This window comes from Natrix helvetica (genome assembly GCF_964273705.1).
Source record: "Natrix helvetica genome assembly, chromosome: Z".
NCBI classification, from domain to species: domain Eukaryota; kingdom Metazoa; phylum Chordata; class Lepidosauria; order Squamata; family Natricidae; genus Natrix; species Natrix helvetica.
The window spans coordinates 126,409,962-126,429,236 of record NC_138554.1 but is presented as its reverse complement, the minus strand read 5'-3'; the positions used below and the strand labels follow the sequence as shown (position 1 = coordinate 126,429,236).

Genomic DNA, 19,275 nt, shown 5'->3' with positions numbered 1-19,275 from the left:
GGGATTCAAACCGCCAAACTACTGACCTTTCTGATCGACAAACTCAGCATCTTAGCCACTGAGCCATCGCGTTCCTACCCAATGTTTAGGAAAGACTAATATTTGTAGCAGCAAATTCTAATTGCAAGAAGGGAGCCATTCTTGGGCCTTGAATAATCCAGTTTTTCCAGGAATTTGGCATCTCAACTGCCTCTTCATCCCCTTGCCTTGTGCTTTTGCTAAGGGAAGCAATCCGTAGTTACACAGAGATCTTGACTGATGATGCTCGGAGCACTTGGGCTTCCTTATGTGAAGTGTGACCGAGCCAAATCAATTATAGTGCATAGGTACAGATGTGGCAGTACTAAAGAATACAGAATAAGAATTGAAAGGAATCTCAGAGGTCTTCTAGTCCAGCTCCCCTTGAGCAGAAAACCCTTGTACTACTCCAGACAAATGACTGTTCAATCTCTTCTAAAAAACCTGCAGTGATGGAAAACCCACAACTTCTGGAGGAAAGCTATTGTACTAATTGTTAATTTTTATCACTGTCAGGAAATTTGTCCTAAGTTCCAGGTTGGATCTCTCTTTCATAAGCTTCGATATTGATATTGATCCCCTCTTCTTGGTGATATACCTAGTTCCCCTCAATCATTCATCATATGCTTTAGTCCCTTAATCATCTTTGTTGCTCTTCTATGCAATTTTTTTCTAGGGTCTCAGCATCTTTGGTGGTGACCAAAACTGGATGCAGTATTCTAAGTGTTGTCTTACCAATGCTTTATAATAGTGATAGTACTTAGACTTATATACCGCTTCATAGTCCTTTTACAGCCCTCTCCAAGCGGTTTACAGAGTCAGCCTATTGCCCCCAACAATCTGGGTCCTCATTTTACCTACCTCGGAAGGATGGAAGGCTGAGTCAACCTTGAGCCTGGTGAGATCTGAACGACCAAACTACAGCTAGCAGTCAGCTGAAGTAACCTGCTTTATAAAGTGGTTTATAAAGTGGTACGAACATGTCACATGATCTTGATAATATCCCTCTGAACAAAGTTGTGGCCATAATCCAACTCAGCTCCCAAACCAAACCACTCATAAACAATTCTGGCACAAAATAAGTTGGTGGAAAATATGATTTGGGTGGAAGACCAGGAAAATTCCTGGATAGAGGCAAAGACTGCTGAAAAAGCTTGTTCTTACTTGGTAATGACACCGCAAAAAAGTGGAACATAAGGCCGAAGCTCTTCCGGGAGTGTGTTCAGGCTGGAAATGGCTCTGAAATAAACTATGCCATTTGTGGGTTGAGCACAGTACTGGACAGGAACATCCTCAGCTACAGAGAAACAAGAAGAGATCACTTTACCAAATGATGTCGGAAACACTAAGACAATTCAACTTAAGCCCACATTAAGCTGCTTTGCCAAGACTCACTGATCTGCTCTTTTTCCTGCCCCTCATATCTATCATCCAACAAGAGGAAAAGGACCACAGGTGCACAAACCAGTAAAGGTAATCCCTGGTTATGATGGCCAGGATTGCCCTTGGTAAGCGATTGTTGTGGCCCGCCACAATTAGTGAAGAGGTTGGGGAGGACCACGGGCCAACCCTGGAGTCTGGGGAAGGCTCTGATGAGGGCTCTGTGTCGGAGGCAGAGAGGAGGCCAGAGCCGTATGCCAGTTATCAGCTGCCTTCAGAGTCAGACATCGGTGAGGCAGACGAGCAGCTGGAGCCTGTTCCCAGTGTGCGCACGCACAGAGTTGCCAGACGAAGGAAGCAGCTAAAGAAAAGGGGTCGACTTGGGAGTAAGGCCACAGGCGGATGATGAATGGCTACTCCCAGAGGAAATAAAAGAGGAGAGAAAGGGGAGTGGAGTTTGCAGCAGACAATTAGTTCACTTGATTGGTTTTTGACTCTCTGAGACTCCTTGCCAAGTTTTGCAGATATTGGCCTTTCAGCACTCCAACCCAGATAAGGTCGGTGACTGTAAATCCTCCCTTGAAAGACTTTGCTGGATGTGAATGAGGACAATTCACAGTAAATTAATAAAAGGTTTTTTTTTTGTCAGAACAAGGAGTTTGCTTTGTGCTCTCGGGAAGCCTCGGTCAGAACAGTGATACAGGCATAAAGTGCAACATGCAGACCTAAAAGTGCAAAATCATGTGACTGTATCCCTCAGTGACAGCAGCTGCTGATGTAACTCTAAGACTCATGGGTTGTTAAGAAAGAAGAAGCAGGAGTCTCAGGTAAGGAACACAGGTATGCCCATTAGAGATGAGGGCCTGTGAGGATTGGCCCAGGCTGAATACAAGTGAGTTGTGAATGCAGGTAACAAGCACCAAAGCAGGTTACATGACCACAACTCTCTGGGATATTGTAATTGCTAGCCTTGCACCAAACCACCTGGGGCAGAATAATGTGACAGTAGGGGTCTTATGATTACCAGATTTTAAGAACTGGTTGTACATCCTTTTTCCCCCCCAGTACCAAAGCAGATCTGAACAGTTGCTGAAGAAATTGAGTTAAGCCAAGGACTATCTTGGCAAGAATGTTTAAGGGGCTGTCCTTCTAGGTTGGTTTGTATATGTGCAACAATGATCATGATACATACAGATAGTCCTCAGTAACAGCCACCGTTGGGAACAAGGCAGTTGCTAAAGAGTCACTCCCAATTTTGAAACCATTTTTTGGCAAGATTAAGTGAATAGCTGCAGTCGTTAAGTCAATCAAACAGTCATTAAGTAAATCTGGACTTCCCCATTGACGACTGGTTAGAGCCACCTGAGATGGTCACAAATGGCATTGTGTTATCCTGGGTTTCTTTCAACCATCACAAATACATGCTAGTTACCAAGCACCCACAATTTTGTCACATGGCTGTGGAATACTGCTACGGTCGTAAGTGTGAGGACAAGTTGTAAATCAGTCTTTGAGTCCCTTACAACTTTGAATGATTGCTATATGAAGAGCTGCAAGTAGAAGACCATCTATCCTCTGTTTCAAAAGACTGCTTATAACTATACTATATTGATAAACTATCACAGTGGTGGCAAACCTTTTACTAACTGAGTACCGAACAGGTACGCGCTTTGCACGCTAACGTGTGGCTCCTTCCCCGGGTGCTTCATGCTCAACTGCACCACCTGTGCATGTGCATGGCTCTCTCTCGCATCCCATGTGCTGTGTGCACAATCACAGCAACTGCGCGTGCACTCACTTTTTGCACGCCTCCGTGCACTGTACGTGCAATTGCACCATTTGCACATCCACATGGCTTTTGCATGCCCAATCCACAGGCACGAAACCATCTATGCATGTGCGTGCTGCACGCAAGTACTCTTGCATGCATGTGCAAATGTGCATGCATGCACAGGAAAGCTGCAAAGACCAGCTGGGTTCTCTGAATTGTGTGCATGAGCATTGGAGGCCTGAACATCCACTGGGGGGGGGGGGCGCACACGCATGCGTGGCTGCACATAAGTTGGGCGAAAGCTCGCGTACCTGGGAAGATGGCTCTGTGTGCCACTTTGGGCACGCTTCACCTAGGTTCGCCATTACAGCACTATCACATGTAAAAATTGCAGGCTGGCGATTGCTGGAAGTGAAGTCTACCCAGGCAGCTTGTAAAGTTCAGACTCTCTATTTTCTACTTAAGAGAATTTGATTTATTTTATTTGCATCCCTCACCCTCCACCCTTCAGTTTCCCTCACCTGCATGTGCCATCTCCAGTTCAGTAAACGGAATCCTTGGCTCAATGTCTGAAACTTTTAGAGCAGGAAGACAGGAAGTATCTTGAGGCTTGCTTTGCAGATCAAGCAATTCCAAACCTGGCAGATCAAAGGGAACATCAATTTAGAAACTCTAACAAAACCAAATTTCCCCACAAGGAAGGAAGGAAGGAAGGAAGGAAGGAAGGAAGGAAGGAAGGAAGGAAGGAAGGAAGGAAGCCTTGTAGCATAAGGACCTAATAATGTCCCCTAGGGACCCAATTTCAAGTCTTTAAAAAGGCTACTGATTATTTCAAAGACAAAGTGAAAAATAATAGCTGTGGGGCGTTCAAGAATCAGCTAAGTACCCAAAGGAGAGGAGAGGGAAAATAACACATAGGCTGCAGCATGACCCAAGCGCCTGCTGGCTTCCAAAGTTCTGATGGCTTTTTAATAGCAAAACAATTTTAAAGGTTACTTTTTGCCTCTTTCACGATGGCGCTTTTAACCTGCTTTAAAATCAAGAGCTAATGGGTCAGAGTTTTGAGGGTCGGGAATGCTCCAAAGGATTTATCCAGAGAAACAACTGGATTATTCTGCAAATCCCAGAATTCCCAGCCAAAATGTATTCTGGGAGATGCAGGTTGGGGAAAAGCCCCTGCAGATATAATTCATCAGACATGGAACTCATCTGAAAAATTAGGTCTATTTAATTTTACTGTCACTTTTTGTGCTCACTGGGAAAAAGAAATACCTTTATTTTTCGGTGTATAAGACTCTCCGGACTATAACACACACCTACTTTTGTGGGGGAGGAAAAAAAAACTCTGCCTCTGCCTCCCAGCATCCATCTGGTCCATTCACTGCCGCTGCTGTCCCTTTGGCATAGTCTGTTCGGCACGGCCCATTCACCACTGGCATGGCTCATTCGGCATGGCCTATTCGCTGCCGCCCATTCGGCAGGGCCCGTTCGCTGCCGCTGTTTTCCACTGGCGTGGTCCATTCAGTGTGACCCGTGGCCCGTTTACCACCAGCATAGACAGTTCGCCGCCGCCACCACCACCATGGTGGCCCATTCTAGAACAGTTGACCAGCGCCGCACCAACCCTCTATCCCCTGCTGCAACATTTGCTATACATGATGCACCAAAATTTTCACAAACTTTTTTTTTTGGGGGGGGGAGGGAAAGAAAGCGTATACTTTGAAAAATATGGTACATGGAGTAGCCAGAGGTGTAAGAGATCAAGACTGGGGAGACCAGCTTCAATTATCTCCCTCTCTAGGTTTTTGATCATGCTGAGTAAGAAAAAATATGATTATGTGCTCTGACCAGACATTTAGAGATTAGGTGAAATGACCAAGAGGTCAAGTGTTGAATCCAGAGAATGGAAAGGAAAACAGTAAAAGTAAAAAAAGGCTTAGAAGAGAGACTGAAGAGCACTTCCTACTTGCGAAGCAAGCATTAATCAAACAAACAAGGCATTTTAATGATTCAGAAGACACCCACCTTTCTCATAGATTTGTTTCTTCTCTCCTTCTGAAAGGGCCTCAACCTTCTCTTTCAATCTGTCTGCTTCCATTGCTGCTTGCTTGTCACGGAAAGCCGCATCGGGACTCATAGAGAGTGTTAATCTGTGTGAGTTGTCCTTTGGCCAAGAAAGAATAATTCTAATCAGTGTAAAAACAATTTCCCTTTGTTCCCGATGCTGATCAACAACTGGCATCAATTGATTTATTAATTTCAGGTAGTCCTTGACTTACTACCATAACAGAGTCCACACTACAGATGTCAAACTCACAGCGTCATGCTGCCATCACATGATGTTTTGCAATGTTTTTTCCCATATGCGGAGTTGGGGGGGGCGGGTGTCGCCGGCGCATGATGCATGCGGCCCATGGGCTGCCAGTTTGACACCCTTGGTCTACACAATTAGGTTGTAAGTCATGTTCATTGTAAAGTATGTCATCATGCGATTGACCCAATTTTAAGACCTTTTCCTGGTGGTCTTCATAAGAATCATCATGGTTGCTAAGTGAAGCCACCATTGTTAACTGAATGCCACGATCGCTAAGTGAATCTATTATTTGCTGTAAGGCATCTCTGCTGAAAACTAGAAGGAAATTCTAGGTTTTGGCAATGTCATAAATCGTGGCCGTGAGACTGCAGGACTCTGCAAATGTCCATAAAGGGGTCACGTGACTGGGAGAATCAAAATTTTGGAACAGGGGTTGTAAATATCTTTTAGGAGATTCACTGGAACCTTGAACAGTCACTAAGCAAATGGCAATAAATTGAAGACTTACATATGCCATATGAAAACATTAAAGCCTTCTCTTTTTAGCTCTACTAAAGAGAAGAAAATCAGAAGATGCACCAAATATCACCAAAGCATAGAGTAACCCAATACTAGCATGAGTGATGCAAGTTTTCAGAAGAAACCCCAATGCTTTGCATTGCACAAAGATCATTCTGTATCTGCTGAAAGCTTGCATGACTTATTGCTAGTGTTGGGCTTAATCACTAATCACTCTTGGAAACAGTGTTAAAACCGGTCTTGCATAGGTTCAACTGACTCTTACCTTGAAGTATTGTTTTACTTTTCTCTGCAGGAAATGGGGGTCCTCCTTAAGGCAATGCCTGAGCTGAGTTACTTTTTCTGCTATTTTCAAAAGATCAACAGGATCCCCTTCGTGGTTCCAGCAGGAGGCAATATTCTTAAAGGGAAAAAGGGAAAGTTAGAAAAAAGAATGCAAATATTCCACATGAAGAACATTAAGACTACTGTCCCTCTAGAGTAGGAGTGTAAAACTCAAAGCCCGTGGGCTGGATGCAGGCTGCGGGGTGCTTAGATCTGGCCCATGGGACTTTCCTGGAAACAGCGCAATATCCACCTGTGGTGCCTCTTGCCAACGAAAACTAGCTATGTTTTCACTGGCAGAGGGTTAAAGAAGGCAATTACAGCCAAAAACGGAGCTCTTAGAGGCCATGGACAGTCCTTCCAAGCTCCATTTTTGCTGGCAGAGGGTTGCAGGAGGCTGTCACGGCGGAAATGGAGCTCAGGAGCCTGTTTTCGCTGGCAGAGTACTTGGACTGCCACAGGCATCTGACACAAGTGATGTCGAGCTGGCCACGCCCCTAGCCACGCCCCCCCCAGGTCACACAACCCTGATGCAGCCCTCAATGAAATCCAGTTTGATCCCTCTGCCATAGAGAGAGCTTATGTGTTTCCTCTGTCTGCAGCAGCTCCCATTAGTGGTATCTGAAGATAGTTACGTATCCCAGAAAATTCCCAACAATCCAGAGAAAAGCCCCCACCCCATCCCCCCAAAAAGAGGAAGAAATGAGTGAAGATAGGTGGCTTCTGGGGTCATCAAAATCTATTCCCAGTTGGAACAGTCTGGCCTAAAATGAGAACATCTAACATTATTAATGTCAACTTGGCAGCTCCAGTTATGCTGTAAATGCAATTCTAGACTGGCTAGGAAGTCTTTAGACTTTTGTCTGAAGACAACTGTAAAATACCAACTGGAGAAGATTCATCAGCTTTAATTAGAAGCAGCTCTCTAAAGCCTTAGGCCCTGGGTCTTTCCATCCTAGACCATCCGATTCTTTTCAATGCGAAGAGAAACTCAGGTTTTTAGCGTATAGACTACAGATTGATGATACTTCTGAAAAGGACTAGGCTCTGTTTTAAATATAAAGATGCTTCACATGGGAAAGGTGATACATAATGGAAGGACTCTCCTGCAGAATGTGTGAACTTGGGGGACAATCAATGAGCAAAAACAATTTGCCAACATCTAAGGAATCCATTTCTCCCTTTTCAAATTCATCCCAATCCACCAAAAGACTCTGCCCTAGCCCACTTTAGAAATACATAATCTCAAGGACTGGTGCAGTTCTTGAGTCCATAAAGTTCATCAATTTTGACTTAGAGATGCTCCAGGAGAAGTAATTATTATTGTCTGGAATCAAGCAATGTTTATTTTTTTTCTTCTTGGCTGGACCATTCCATTTTGTTCAGAAGCGTCTCCCACATATTCAAGCCTCAAGTTATTAGTGGGATTTCTGCAATTCCTCAGAGAAGAACTTCAAAGTCATGGGCTCCAACGTATCTTGAGTCTCTTACAAGAGATTCTGTGATGCATCTTTACTATTTACACTCTAGACTTGCATCCTAAAATCCTTTTGCAAATGCTTAAAAATTGTGCAGTGGGGACTATCCCATACAAGCAATGTTTAAAAGGCTAGATTGCACGTTATGGCTGGTTTTATGGGAGGAACATCACTTACTGAAGCCAAGGCAAGTCCAAAACTGGTTGACTGATGCTTCATCTGGATCTCAATTTTGTGGAGTAAAGCATCAATCCTTTCTTTCTCAAATCCATTCCTGAGGTTGAAAAGAAGACATTTAATTTTGTTCCACAATCACAAGGACGAAATTCTCAATTTTCTGAATGAAATTTATTCATGTGGCATAGTCTATTCCCGTGATGGTGAGCTATGGCACGCCTGCCAGAGGTGGCATGCAGTGCCATCTCTGCGGGCAGGCACACCACTGCCAGCTGCCCTTCCAGGTTCCATCGTGCGCATGGGCGCCAGCCAGCTGCTCTCTTCTGGACAGGTTGCCTTGAGAAATTGTGAGTGGCCCATCACTTAAGATTTTTAAGAAGAAACTGGACAGCTAGTATAGGACAGTGACAGTTAACCTTTTCGGTACCAAAAAGGTTAACCATCACTGGTCTATTCAATTATTACTGAAATATGTGGAAGATATGTGGGGATGGATCCGATTTTGTTTTTAAAACAAAGAAATTAATTACAGGTAATCTTCACTTATGGATGTAACTGAGACTAGTAGGTCCATCCCCAAGCAACGTGGTAATAAAAATCACATGACCACACCAAATTAGGACAGCAGTTCCTACAATTTCAGCTGAGGTTGTTAAGCAAATTGCATGCAGCCCTTAGGTGAGATGTCACATGACTTCAACCTGCAACCTCCTGCAGTTTCCCTATTGTCTTGGGTTCACATTACGACAAAGATGTTGTGATGACTAGAAATTTTGAGGTTGTAAGTCCCACTCATTCAACACCAGGGTGGATAAAAATCAATGATTAAAGAAGGAAAAAATTTTAAAAATCATTTTTTTAAAATTTAAGAGAGATTTTTTAAAATATATTTTTTATCAAATTTATTTTAATAAAATGCTTTTGGAGTAAAAATTGATCTAAAGATAGTTTTCCATTTAAGATACATTAATAATTTAGTTTATTCAGCATGAAATGGAGCTTAGTTATGTAGCATGAGTCTCCATGTTCTGCAACTTTGGGACTGTTGGTGAGTCAACAGCAGATCAGAGGAGCTGCAGAGGGACAGAGATGACTGTTGCTCTTTAAAAATTATGGTTTAAATCAACTTGATTTAAATCAAACCCAACCTGTTCAACACAGTTGCTAATTGAATGGTTGTTAAGTGAGAACTACCAGTAATGACGTATAGTCAAGGCTATGGTTTTCCCAGTTGTAATGTATGGCTGTGAAAGTTGGACCATAAGAAATGCTGAGCGCCAAAGAACTGAGGCCTTTGAACTATGGTGCTGGAGAAGATTCATGCGAGTCCCTTGGACTGCAAGGCAATCAAACCCTGACTGCTCTTTAGAAGGCTAGATCCTGAAGATGAAACTCAAATACTTTGGCCACCTAATGAGAAGGAAGGACTCACTGGAGAAGAGCCTAATGTTGGGAAAAATTGAGGGCAAAAGAAGAATGGGATGGCAGAGAATGAGGTGGCTGGCTGGAGTCACTGAAGCAGTCGGTGTGAGCTTAAATAGACTCCAGAGGATGGAAGAGGATGTTAGCAACATCCAAAAAGTCAAGTCATGTTACCAACTTGTGGAAGTTGTGGAACATGTGGAACATGTTCCACAACATGTGGAAACCATGGCAAAAAGCTCATCAAACGGGACAAAATTCACTTAACTGTTTCAGTTAGCAATAGATATTTTGGGCTCAACTGCCATCACAAGTTGAGAACTCCCTGTTATGACATTTTAGCCATAAAGATCTGTATTTCTTCAGCTCAGTTTTTATTCTTTTTCTTCCTTTTAGGGGCCATTTTTAAGCTTTCAGGTATTAACCGTAAATCAAAGAGATACTCAAAGTTTACATATTCTTTTTGGCCCCTTTTATAAGGAGATTCGTAAATAGCAAAACCATCTCAAAACTTCTTTTAAATCAGTTGGGAAAAGCAGTATAATTTAGAGGTTCTTTTTACCAACAGAGAAATTATGAACCATTACCACTACTGTCGTAACTTTAAAGTAAGCAGCTTTTTTTTTTTTACAATAGTACAAAATTTTTTGTTAAAGAGAGTTTGTCCTTACTCAATAACTTCATCAATAGTTTTAGCAATAATTTGTTTTATGGTGTGTATGCTTTCTTCGGAAATCCCTTGAAGGCCTACAGTGAAATAAGCTTCTCGTGTAGAGGAGTTAATCCTAGAAACAGAGATATAATTAAAAAAAATCTTCACTTATTAGAATTTAAACATTGGGATTTTGACAGAAAAAAACCCATTTCACATTTTGCAATAAACCTATCTGTGGTTTAGCACAAATATGGGAACTTTCTAATATGGTTTAGTGTCAGGTAAGAGCCAAGCTTCTAAGACATATACAACAAGCTAAATAACAAATATGGACCAATCGGCAGATATGTATTGGGAAGAAAAGAAGCTAGTTTTCTGGGAACAAACTTAACCAAAATTAAACCATATTTCAGCAAGCACATTCCTTTCAGCTACCAATTCAATGTGGGTGTGTGAGTGTATGAAGTTTTAAGAGAAATTTTATATACAAGATTACATTCACCTATGTTCTTATTCTGTAGGGGCACATTGGTTAGAATGTGGTATTGCAGGCTAACTCTGCCCACTGCCAGCAGGTTGATCTTGATGAGCTCAAGGCTGGCTCAGTATTCTATCTTTCTATGGTCGATAAAATGAGGACCCAGATTGTTGGAGGCTATATGCTGACATTTGTAAACCATTCAGAGAGGGCCGTAAAGCACTACGCGCTACTGCCATCCTTCTAAACTCCCATTCAAAATTCCATGTGTATTTCACATCCCCAAAGTTTGGTTAGGCCTCTTTTCTAAACACCCCATTTAAGAAATCAAACTAAAATTTCAGTTACATCATTAAGACGCATAGAAAGAGCAATGTACTTACCCAACATCTGGTGAAAAATCTGTTCCGAGACCGGCTTCGATCAAAGCTTTATAAAATGGAGAATTTGGGCCTCCAACCAATAGAGAAGACAGAAAGTTCAACATGAAGGTTTCAAAATTATCTGTAATACTAAACATAGAAGAAAAAAATGTGAACACTGTAGGACTCAATAGAGGTAGTTCTCGACACAACCATTTATTCAACAACCATTCAAAGTTACCAAAAAATGGCTTATGGCTGGTTTTCACATGCCCATTGTAGCTCACCCACACCCACACAGTCACGTGATCAAAATTAGGCGCTTGGCAACTGGCATGTATTTATGACCATTGCATTGTCCTGAGGTCATGTAATCACCATTTGTAATCTTCCCAGCTGGCTCCCAACGAGCAAAATCAGCGGGGAAAGCCAGATTTGCTTAATTACTGCTTATTTCACTTAAATGCAGTGATTCGCTTAACAAGCTAAAAAAGGTTATAAAATGGGGCAAAGCTCATTTAACAATTGCATTGCTTAGCAATGAAAATTTTTGTCCCTACTGTGGTCATATATCAAAGACTACCTGTACAGGAAGCAGCGCTATCATTTCTTGTTACAGAACTTTTAGACGATTTTCCTGAAGAACAAACACATTTCATGTTCCTCCCAAACTTTGAAACCAAGTGGCTTAGTTAACGACAGAAAGCACATTTAATAGTGTTACAATTTTACTGAACCTGGTGCATTGGATTCCTAGGTCAATTTCAAGGTGCTGATTTTAACCTGTAAAGCCCTACATGGCTTGGCGCCTGGGTACTTACAGGACCGTTTCTAGATTGTACAGAATAACAGAGTTGGAAGGGACCTTGGAGGTCATCTACTTCCGTGACAGTGAACCTATGACACGCATGCCAGAGGTGGCACACAGAGCCCTCTCTGAGGGCATGCACGCGGTCATCAGCTGCACTTCCGGGTTCCGTAGTACGCATACATGCAGGGACAGCTATTCTCTTCCGGGTTCTGTTGTATGCATGCACGCTAGCCAGCTGGTCTTCGCGCATGCACGAGATGGAACCCGGAAGTGCTGCTGGTGATGGCATGCATGTGCATGCAACCAGCTGCTCTCTTCTAGGTTCTGTCGTGCACATGTGCAAAGACCAGCTGGCCAGCACATGTGCACGCCAGAAGACAGCAGCTAGCCAGGCGCGCATGCACACTGGTCCAGCTTCCCAGCGCACAATGGAATCCACAAGTGCAGCTGGCCACCGCGCGCTTGCACATCACCAGGTTTCGGTGCTCCAGTGGGTGCTCCTGTTTCGGCATTTGGTGCCGAAAAGGTTAACCATCACTGATTTAGTCCAACCTCTTGCTCAAGCAACAGACCCTACCTAAACCATTTCTGACAAGTGGCTATTCACAACTTGAGAAGCCACAGCCTCTGAAGGTAAGCTGCTCCACCAGCAGATTGTTCTCACTTGTCAAAAAGTTCCTCCCTATTTCTAGGTTGAATCTCTCCTCGATCAGTTTCCATCCATTGTTCCTTATCTGGCCTTCAGGTGCCAGACAAGGCCGAATTGACCCATCCAATGTGTTCATTTTGAGAAGATCTCAACACTCAAATGGATAAGGTGCATACGAAACTCAGCACATGGCAGAAACGGTTGTCTCAGCACAAGGGACAGGGAGATGGTGCACAATTATATGGTTGAACAACTGTAGGACATTAGGCTGAATTAATAGTAGCAGCAATAGCACTTAAGTCTTATATACGACTTTACAGTGCTTTTCAAACTCCTGTAAGTGGTTTACAGAGTCAGCCTATGTATTGCCCCCAACAATCTTGGTCCTCATTTTACCGACCTTGGACGGCTGGAAGGCTGAGTCAACCTTTAGCTGGTGAGGATCGAACTGCTGGCAGTCAGTGTAAGTAGCCTGCAGTACTGCATTTTAACCACTGCACCACCACGGCTTTGTTTGGTTAAAGTTAGGATACGCAGTTGAAGGGCAGAAGATAACCCCTAACAACTATCACCATTACTTTCCGAGTTTTTTCATAATAGAAAATGTTGAATGGAATCCTCAGCTGCATCGAGGAATATGATTCTGTTTAGATAAGTAAGTCTGCTATTCCCAGTTACGTACTCTGCTAGGAGGTAGCTGACGCTGACCATTGTCTGCTTCTTTGAGTCAGTAGCCAATGAATCTGCAGCACATGTCACATAGTGTTCCCTCTGAAAAACAAACAAACAAGTGACTAGCAAAGAGGACATTGTCTTTATCCCAAGTATTTTATGATCATTTTGCCAAAATCCGGCACTTACCGTATTTTTCAGAGTATAAGACGCACCTTCCCTCCCTTAAAAGAGTGTGGAAATGTTGGTGCATCTTATACACCGCCCCTGCATCCCATTTTTGTGAAAAACGGGGGAGTTTTTGCTTTCCCCAACCCCCCAGAAGCACTCTGCAGGCTTCAGCAGGGCTGGGGGAAAGGAAAAATACCCCCGTTTTGGTGAAAAACAGGGGTGTTTTTGCTTTCCCCGAGTCCTGCTGAAGCCTGCAGAGTGCTCCTGGGGGCCGGGGAGGATAAAAACTTTTTTTTCCTGACTTACCTCTTTGAAATCTGGGTGCGTCTTATACACCGATGTGTCTTACAGTCTGAAAAAATACGGTACTTCCAGTTTTCTGGGAAACTGCCATAACAAACAATGAGTTGACTTAATAAGTGTGAAGTTCACAATTATGACTCCCACATTAGCTTACAATCACAGCAAAAAAAAAAAAATATAAATGTAAAACCGTGGCCAACCTATTTAATGCCTGCTATGATTTATAACCTAGTAGGCAGGCTCCATTATGGTCGTAACTAGAGGGCTAGCTGTATGTCCCTGGCCAAAAGGCACAAAGATTGGGAATGATCCTGTCTGGTACTAGCCTTTGGTCCATTAGAGCTAGATAATGCTGAGCAACTGGAAAGAGTCCAGCAGAATAGCAACAAAAAGAGTAAGGGACTTGGAAGCTGAATCCTATGAAGAGCGCTTGAAGGAGTTTAAAGAAGAGAAGACTAAGGGAAAACATAATGGAAGAAATAGTACCGTATTTTTTCGGACTATAAGACGCTCTGGACTATAAGACACACCTAGAATTTGGGGAGGAAAACAAGAAAAAAAATCTGCCTCCTATAGCATCCATCCAATATTCATCTGGCCCATTCGCCACCACCACAGCCGCCTGTTTGGCACACCCCATTTGCCTCCTCCGCCGCTTCACTGCAGCCTGTTCGCCACCAGCGCTGTGGCCCATTCGGTGCCACAGTCCGTTCACCACCGCGGCCCATTCTAGAACACCTGATCAATGCCGCACAAACCCCTCCCCCATGACAATATTCACTGTATAAGACCCGCAGACTTTTCCACCCACTTTTGAATGGGGGGAGGAAGTGCGTCTTATACTCTGAAAAATATGGTAGATTTATTCACATTAGCAGAAGCTTTGCACTGAGAGATCCACGCTTGAACTAAGGAAGAATTTCTTGATTGTAAGACTATTAAAGCAATGGAACAGCTTGGCTCGTGAAATTATGGACGTGCCATCGTTTGAGGTTTTCAAGAAAAGGATTGGATTGACATTTGTCCAGAATGAAACGAGGATTCCTGCATTGCTACAGAAGATTTCCATGCCTCTTCCAACCTGTGAGTCCAGATAGTCAAGTCTTTTTTGATCCCTGAACTGCAACTGACATATATTTCCTGTAGGTTAAGATGGACAAGGCCAGAGGGGTTCTCTGTAATGGTACCCAAGCTCTAACATTCTTTATCCGCAAAGTTCTCCATTTAATATTATGATGAATGAGAAGCTAGGCCCCAGCAAGTAAGACGAAGCAATGGCTTCTCCTAAAACTGGAGCTAGAGAAGTGTAGAAGCCCACTCTTTCCACCACCACAGAGTATACATGGAGAGGTTCACTGGATATGTAGTCTTTTTTCTTTTTCTACCACCCTCCTCCCAAAATGGTGGTGGAATCCTTCTTGAAACACCTAACAGTTCTGAGGTCTACAAATAGGTGATAAGGAGAATGGAATTGTTATATATGTATACCCGTAAAAGGAGGATGTATGCTAAAATCATTAATATGACAGATGTTTATTGGAATGTAATTATTAATACCATCAATATTAAATAGATTTTGCTCAGAATGCTGAAAGACACCATTGAAGCTAAGTGGAGAGAGTGGAAGAGAGAGAGAGAGAGAGAGGAAAGGAGGAAGAGAGGGGCTAGGAGAGAGCGAAGAGAAGGGAGGAAAAGAGTAGGAAAGACAGAAGGAGAGGAAAGAGGAAGGGGAAGTAAAAACAGGGATGGTAGACGGAAGAAAGGAGGTAGGGAGGAGGAGATAGGGAGAGGAGGCAAGATGGTGGTGGATAGGGCACAATATGGTGTATGGAAAGGAGAGCAAATGATAGTTGTGGGTTGGTGGTAAGAGGAACTGACGTAATATTGGATAATACAAAATAGTGTTGATTAAGATGTAATGGTATCAGTGGTGAGTTCCAGATTCCATTCCAACCGCTACGATTGGAACGGCCCCAGCGTCACCCACGTCAACACGTGTGCAACCCGTTGTAGTTGCAAATGATGCTTCCGCAAGCCTCTGCGATGCTCCAGCTGCTCGGCGGAGCGTCACGCAGGCGCTGTAACATGCCATGCCCATGTGCGGAAGCGCCGAAAGCTTTAAAACATGGTAAGGAGCTCAGGTGGGTGGGCCCTCCGGAGCACCGTACCGGAATGGTACCCGGTGCTCAGGGAAGGTTCCAGTATGCCCGTACCGGGGCGTACCGCCTGCAACCCACCACTGAATGGTATAATTGTGGTTACTTGTATGAAAATAAAAATAAACGTTTTATTAAAAAAGGTGATGAGATCACATTCCTCTATTAAACCCTTTGATTGGGCAGCATCTCCTCGTGGCTTTAGGAAGCATCTTTTCCAACTCTTGCTATCTCACCTTTCTCAACTGAACATACAGATATGGAACTTCAGAATACAGAATTCCCTACACCCAAAGGATGGAATCATTGCCTTAAGACATTTGCATCTGGACTGGATCTACCACTGATGAAGCCAGCTCTCCGCCAGGCAACATATTTTGTAGAAATCCCTAGGGCATTCAAATACCACAAATAAATCAAAACTCACAGGCTTGTCCCAGATTTGCTGGGGTGGGACAGTAGTGTTAGGTTCAATTTTCTGGAATTTACACAGAGCTTCCTCATGGATTTGTTTCAAATGTTGTTCTAGTGGAAAGTCCCCGTAAGTGAAGAACCTACAGTGGAAGATAAAATTATTTATTATTAGTGGCCCGGGGAGGGGGGGGGGCAGAAAGTGGGGGGGGGACACACAGGGATGGGGACCCTAAATTTCCTATTTATATACATAAAATAAAACAGTTATCACACAGGATAATGCATGTTCCAAGTTGATAGCTTATTCTGCAAGGTAAAGGTAAAGATTCCCCTCGCACATATGTGCTAGTCGTTCCCGACTCTAGGGGGCGTCGCTCATCTCCGTTTCAAAGCCGAGGAGCCAGAGCTGTCCGAAAACATTCTCTGTGGTAATGTGGCCGACATGACTAAACACCGAAGGCACACGGAATGCTGTTACCTTCCCACTAAAGGTGGTTCTTATTTTTCTACTTGCATTTTTACGTGCTTTCGAACTGCTAGATTGGCAGAAGCTGGGACAAATAACGGGAGCTCACTCCGTTATGCGGCGCTAGAGATTTGAACCGCCAACTTTTCTGATCGAAAAGTTCAGCATCTTAGCCACTGAGCCACCGCGTCCCTTACAGCTTATTCTACACTATCATGCTAAATATTGCCCTAAAGCAGTGTTTTTCAACTTTGGCAACTTTAAGATATGTGGACTTCTGTTCCCAAGATTCCCATGCTAGCATACTGGGACAAGGAATTCTGGGATTAGAAGTTCACACATCTTAAAACAGTGCTCTACATGAACTACTGAAAACCTTGGCCTTCAGGTCCTGCTGAAGGGATGAGAGAGCTATGGTTCACCAATCAAAAATTTCCAGTTCTGCCATGACCTCTACTTAAGAGCAGCTTTTTTTCCTTGCAGGTACATGCAAAAGGGACAGAGTTGAGACATTCCTGAACATCCTTTGCATATACAAATCAATATGTTCATTATTTATTCATGTGGAAAAGAAATAAACATATATTTTCCTCTCCCTTAATGGCTCTGGATAGCTTGCAAAGAGACTATAAACATAATCATAATCACAACCTAGTTAAAAGAAGAAAACATGAAATAATAAAAAGCAGAAATGGACATATAAGAAGCAAGTCAAGTAAATATGCTTTGAGCTACCCCGAGACAGTAAGAAGACTCAATTCAGCTTTGGTGGCCCTTTGTCTCAGGGGAGAAAGCAGAATTGCTAATTTTTTAAAAGAAAGACATTTATTGTCTCTGTACTGGCATTTCTTCAAATAGCCCACACATGTGATCCACATCCTTGCAATTAAACAGTTTCTATTAATCAGAGTTTCCCGAAAGAAGAGTTTTATTAACTTCCAGGCCAGAATTTTTAAGCAATCTTCACCTTTTCTTAATATCCTAGACCTAGATTATTGGTCCTCCGGTTCCAAAGAGATTTATTGTATTTTTCGGAGTATAAGACACACACACACACCCGCTAAAAGAGGGTGAAAATTTGGGTGCATCTTATACTTCCAGAAAGCACACCAATTTTAACAGCAGCTGTACTAGTCTGAAATGTAACACTACAAACAGTGTAATTGTCTGTACTGTTTGCTGTTTGTTGCAAGGAGGCAAATTGCTGGGAGGCAGAAGCAGATTCCCCCCCCCCCTTGTTTTCCTCCCCAAAAGCTAGGTGTGTCTTATACTTTGGAGCGTCTTATACTCTGAAAAATGCGGTAGCTATGATTAATAAGAGACCTCCTGGCTAAATTTAGAGAAAAAGGATCGGGCAAACCAGCATATCCAAAATATAATTTGGATAGCAGAATACAAAAATCAAAGCTATATTTGCTATCTTGAGTTCCATCATTAGCTAAATGGCCAAGCAATTAATTATTATTAATCTTTCAATTTTCTCCTCCTTTCCTCTTTCCTTCTGATACCTTGCATTGCTGGGATGATAATGGGTAGCATGGAAGTGTTTCAGTTGTTCCCAGGAGAGATCAGGGATCTTCAATGGATCACCACCAGACACAACGGCATATGTGTGATCAGGAAGAATCTTGTTTTGAAGGTGCTGAGAGAAAACTCTCTCATTATCTGCCTTAAAATAAATATTTTATTGAATAAGAATAAATGAACAGATCATCTATGGTCAAACTCTACCTGATATCAGAACATCTCTGGGGATTGGTGCCTGGTTATCTGTAAGGCTGCAAAGGTCACAGGTGGTCCTTGAGTTACAACTGTGTGTTTAGTGACCATTTGAAGTTATGACGGCACTGAAAAAAAGTGACATGGCCATTTTTCATACTTATGACCACTGCACATGATCAGAATTCAGCCACTTGGGAACTGACTCACATTTATGACAGTTGCAGTGTCCCAAGGTCATGTGATCACCTTTTATGACCATCTGACAAGCAAAGTCAATAGGGAAGACAGATTCACTTAACAACGGTGTTACTAACTTAAAAACTGCAAAGATTCACTTAACGATTGTGACAAGAAAGGTTGTAAAATGGGACAAAACTCACCTAGCTGCTGTCATGCAGAGCAACAGAAATGTTGGTTGTAAATCAAGGACTACCTGTATTATGCAAGATTTTATTCTACTGCAATGTACTAGCATCCCCCAGCACTGGCAAACTGAGTTATTGAGAGATCTACCATGTCCCCAATTCTGACCTAGAAGTTAGGTAACATTTGTAGAATTGATATCTTTGCCTTTGTTAACAAGACAACTGCAATACATTTATTATGGGATAGAAATGTTAAGTTGGAAAGGTAAAGGCCAATTCACACAATGGTTCGACTGAGACAAACCACAGTTGAAAAAGTCAATGATGGGTTGGCATAATGCCAACCATAGCTTTGATTCTCACACACATCAAAATCAGAAAGTCGTTCTTTGAAATGCGCCTGAAAACCCCCGTTTTCAGAAAACCCATGCCCATTTCTGCTTTAGTGTTATGTGTGAATGCACTAATCTGAAATTGTGGTTTCCATTTGTCTTATGAATTGCAACTGTGGCATAATATGTGGCAAAGCATTATTTGCCTGTAGATCCTTGATATAGCCCAAGCTTCTTATTTGAAAGAATAAGAATTCTTTTGCCTCCAGAATTGCCTCCAGAGGTTGTGAATGCCCCAACACTGGAAGTCTTTAAG

The 19,275-nt window shown here is 42.8% G+C and overlaps 1 protein-coding gene across 1 annotated transcript in view; it reads right to left on the bottom strand.

Moving 5' to 3' along the window:
• PITRM1 (pitrilysin metallopeptidase 1) overlaps positions 1–19,275 on the bottom strand; it is a 61,990-nt gene that overhangs the window by 29,595 nt on the left and 13,120 nt on the right. The window contains exons 7-16 of the mRNA XM_081970905.1: positions 18,049–18,209; positions 16,088–16,214; positions 13,041–13,129; positions 10,920–11,048; positions 10,075–10,188; positions 7,982–8,078; positions 6,268–6,402; positions 5,195–5,333; positions 3,691–3,807; positions 1,183–1,315 (exon numbers count right to left, since the gene is read on the bottom strand). Coding sequence (XP_081827031.1) covers positions 1,183–1,315; positions 3,691–3,807; positions 5,195–5,333; positions 6,268–6,402; positions 7,982–8,078; positions 10,075–10,188; positions 10,920–11,048; positions 13,041–13,129; positions 16,088–16,214; positions 18,049–18,209 — 1,241 coding nt within the window. The remainder of the gene's footprint in view (positions 1–1,182; positions 1,316–3,690; positions 3,808–5,194; positions 5,334–6,267; positions 6,403–7,981; positions 8,079–10,074; positions 10,189–10,919; positions 11,049–13,040; positions 13,130–16,087; positions 16,215–18,048; positions 18,210–19,275) is intronic.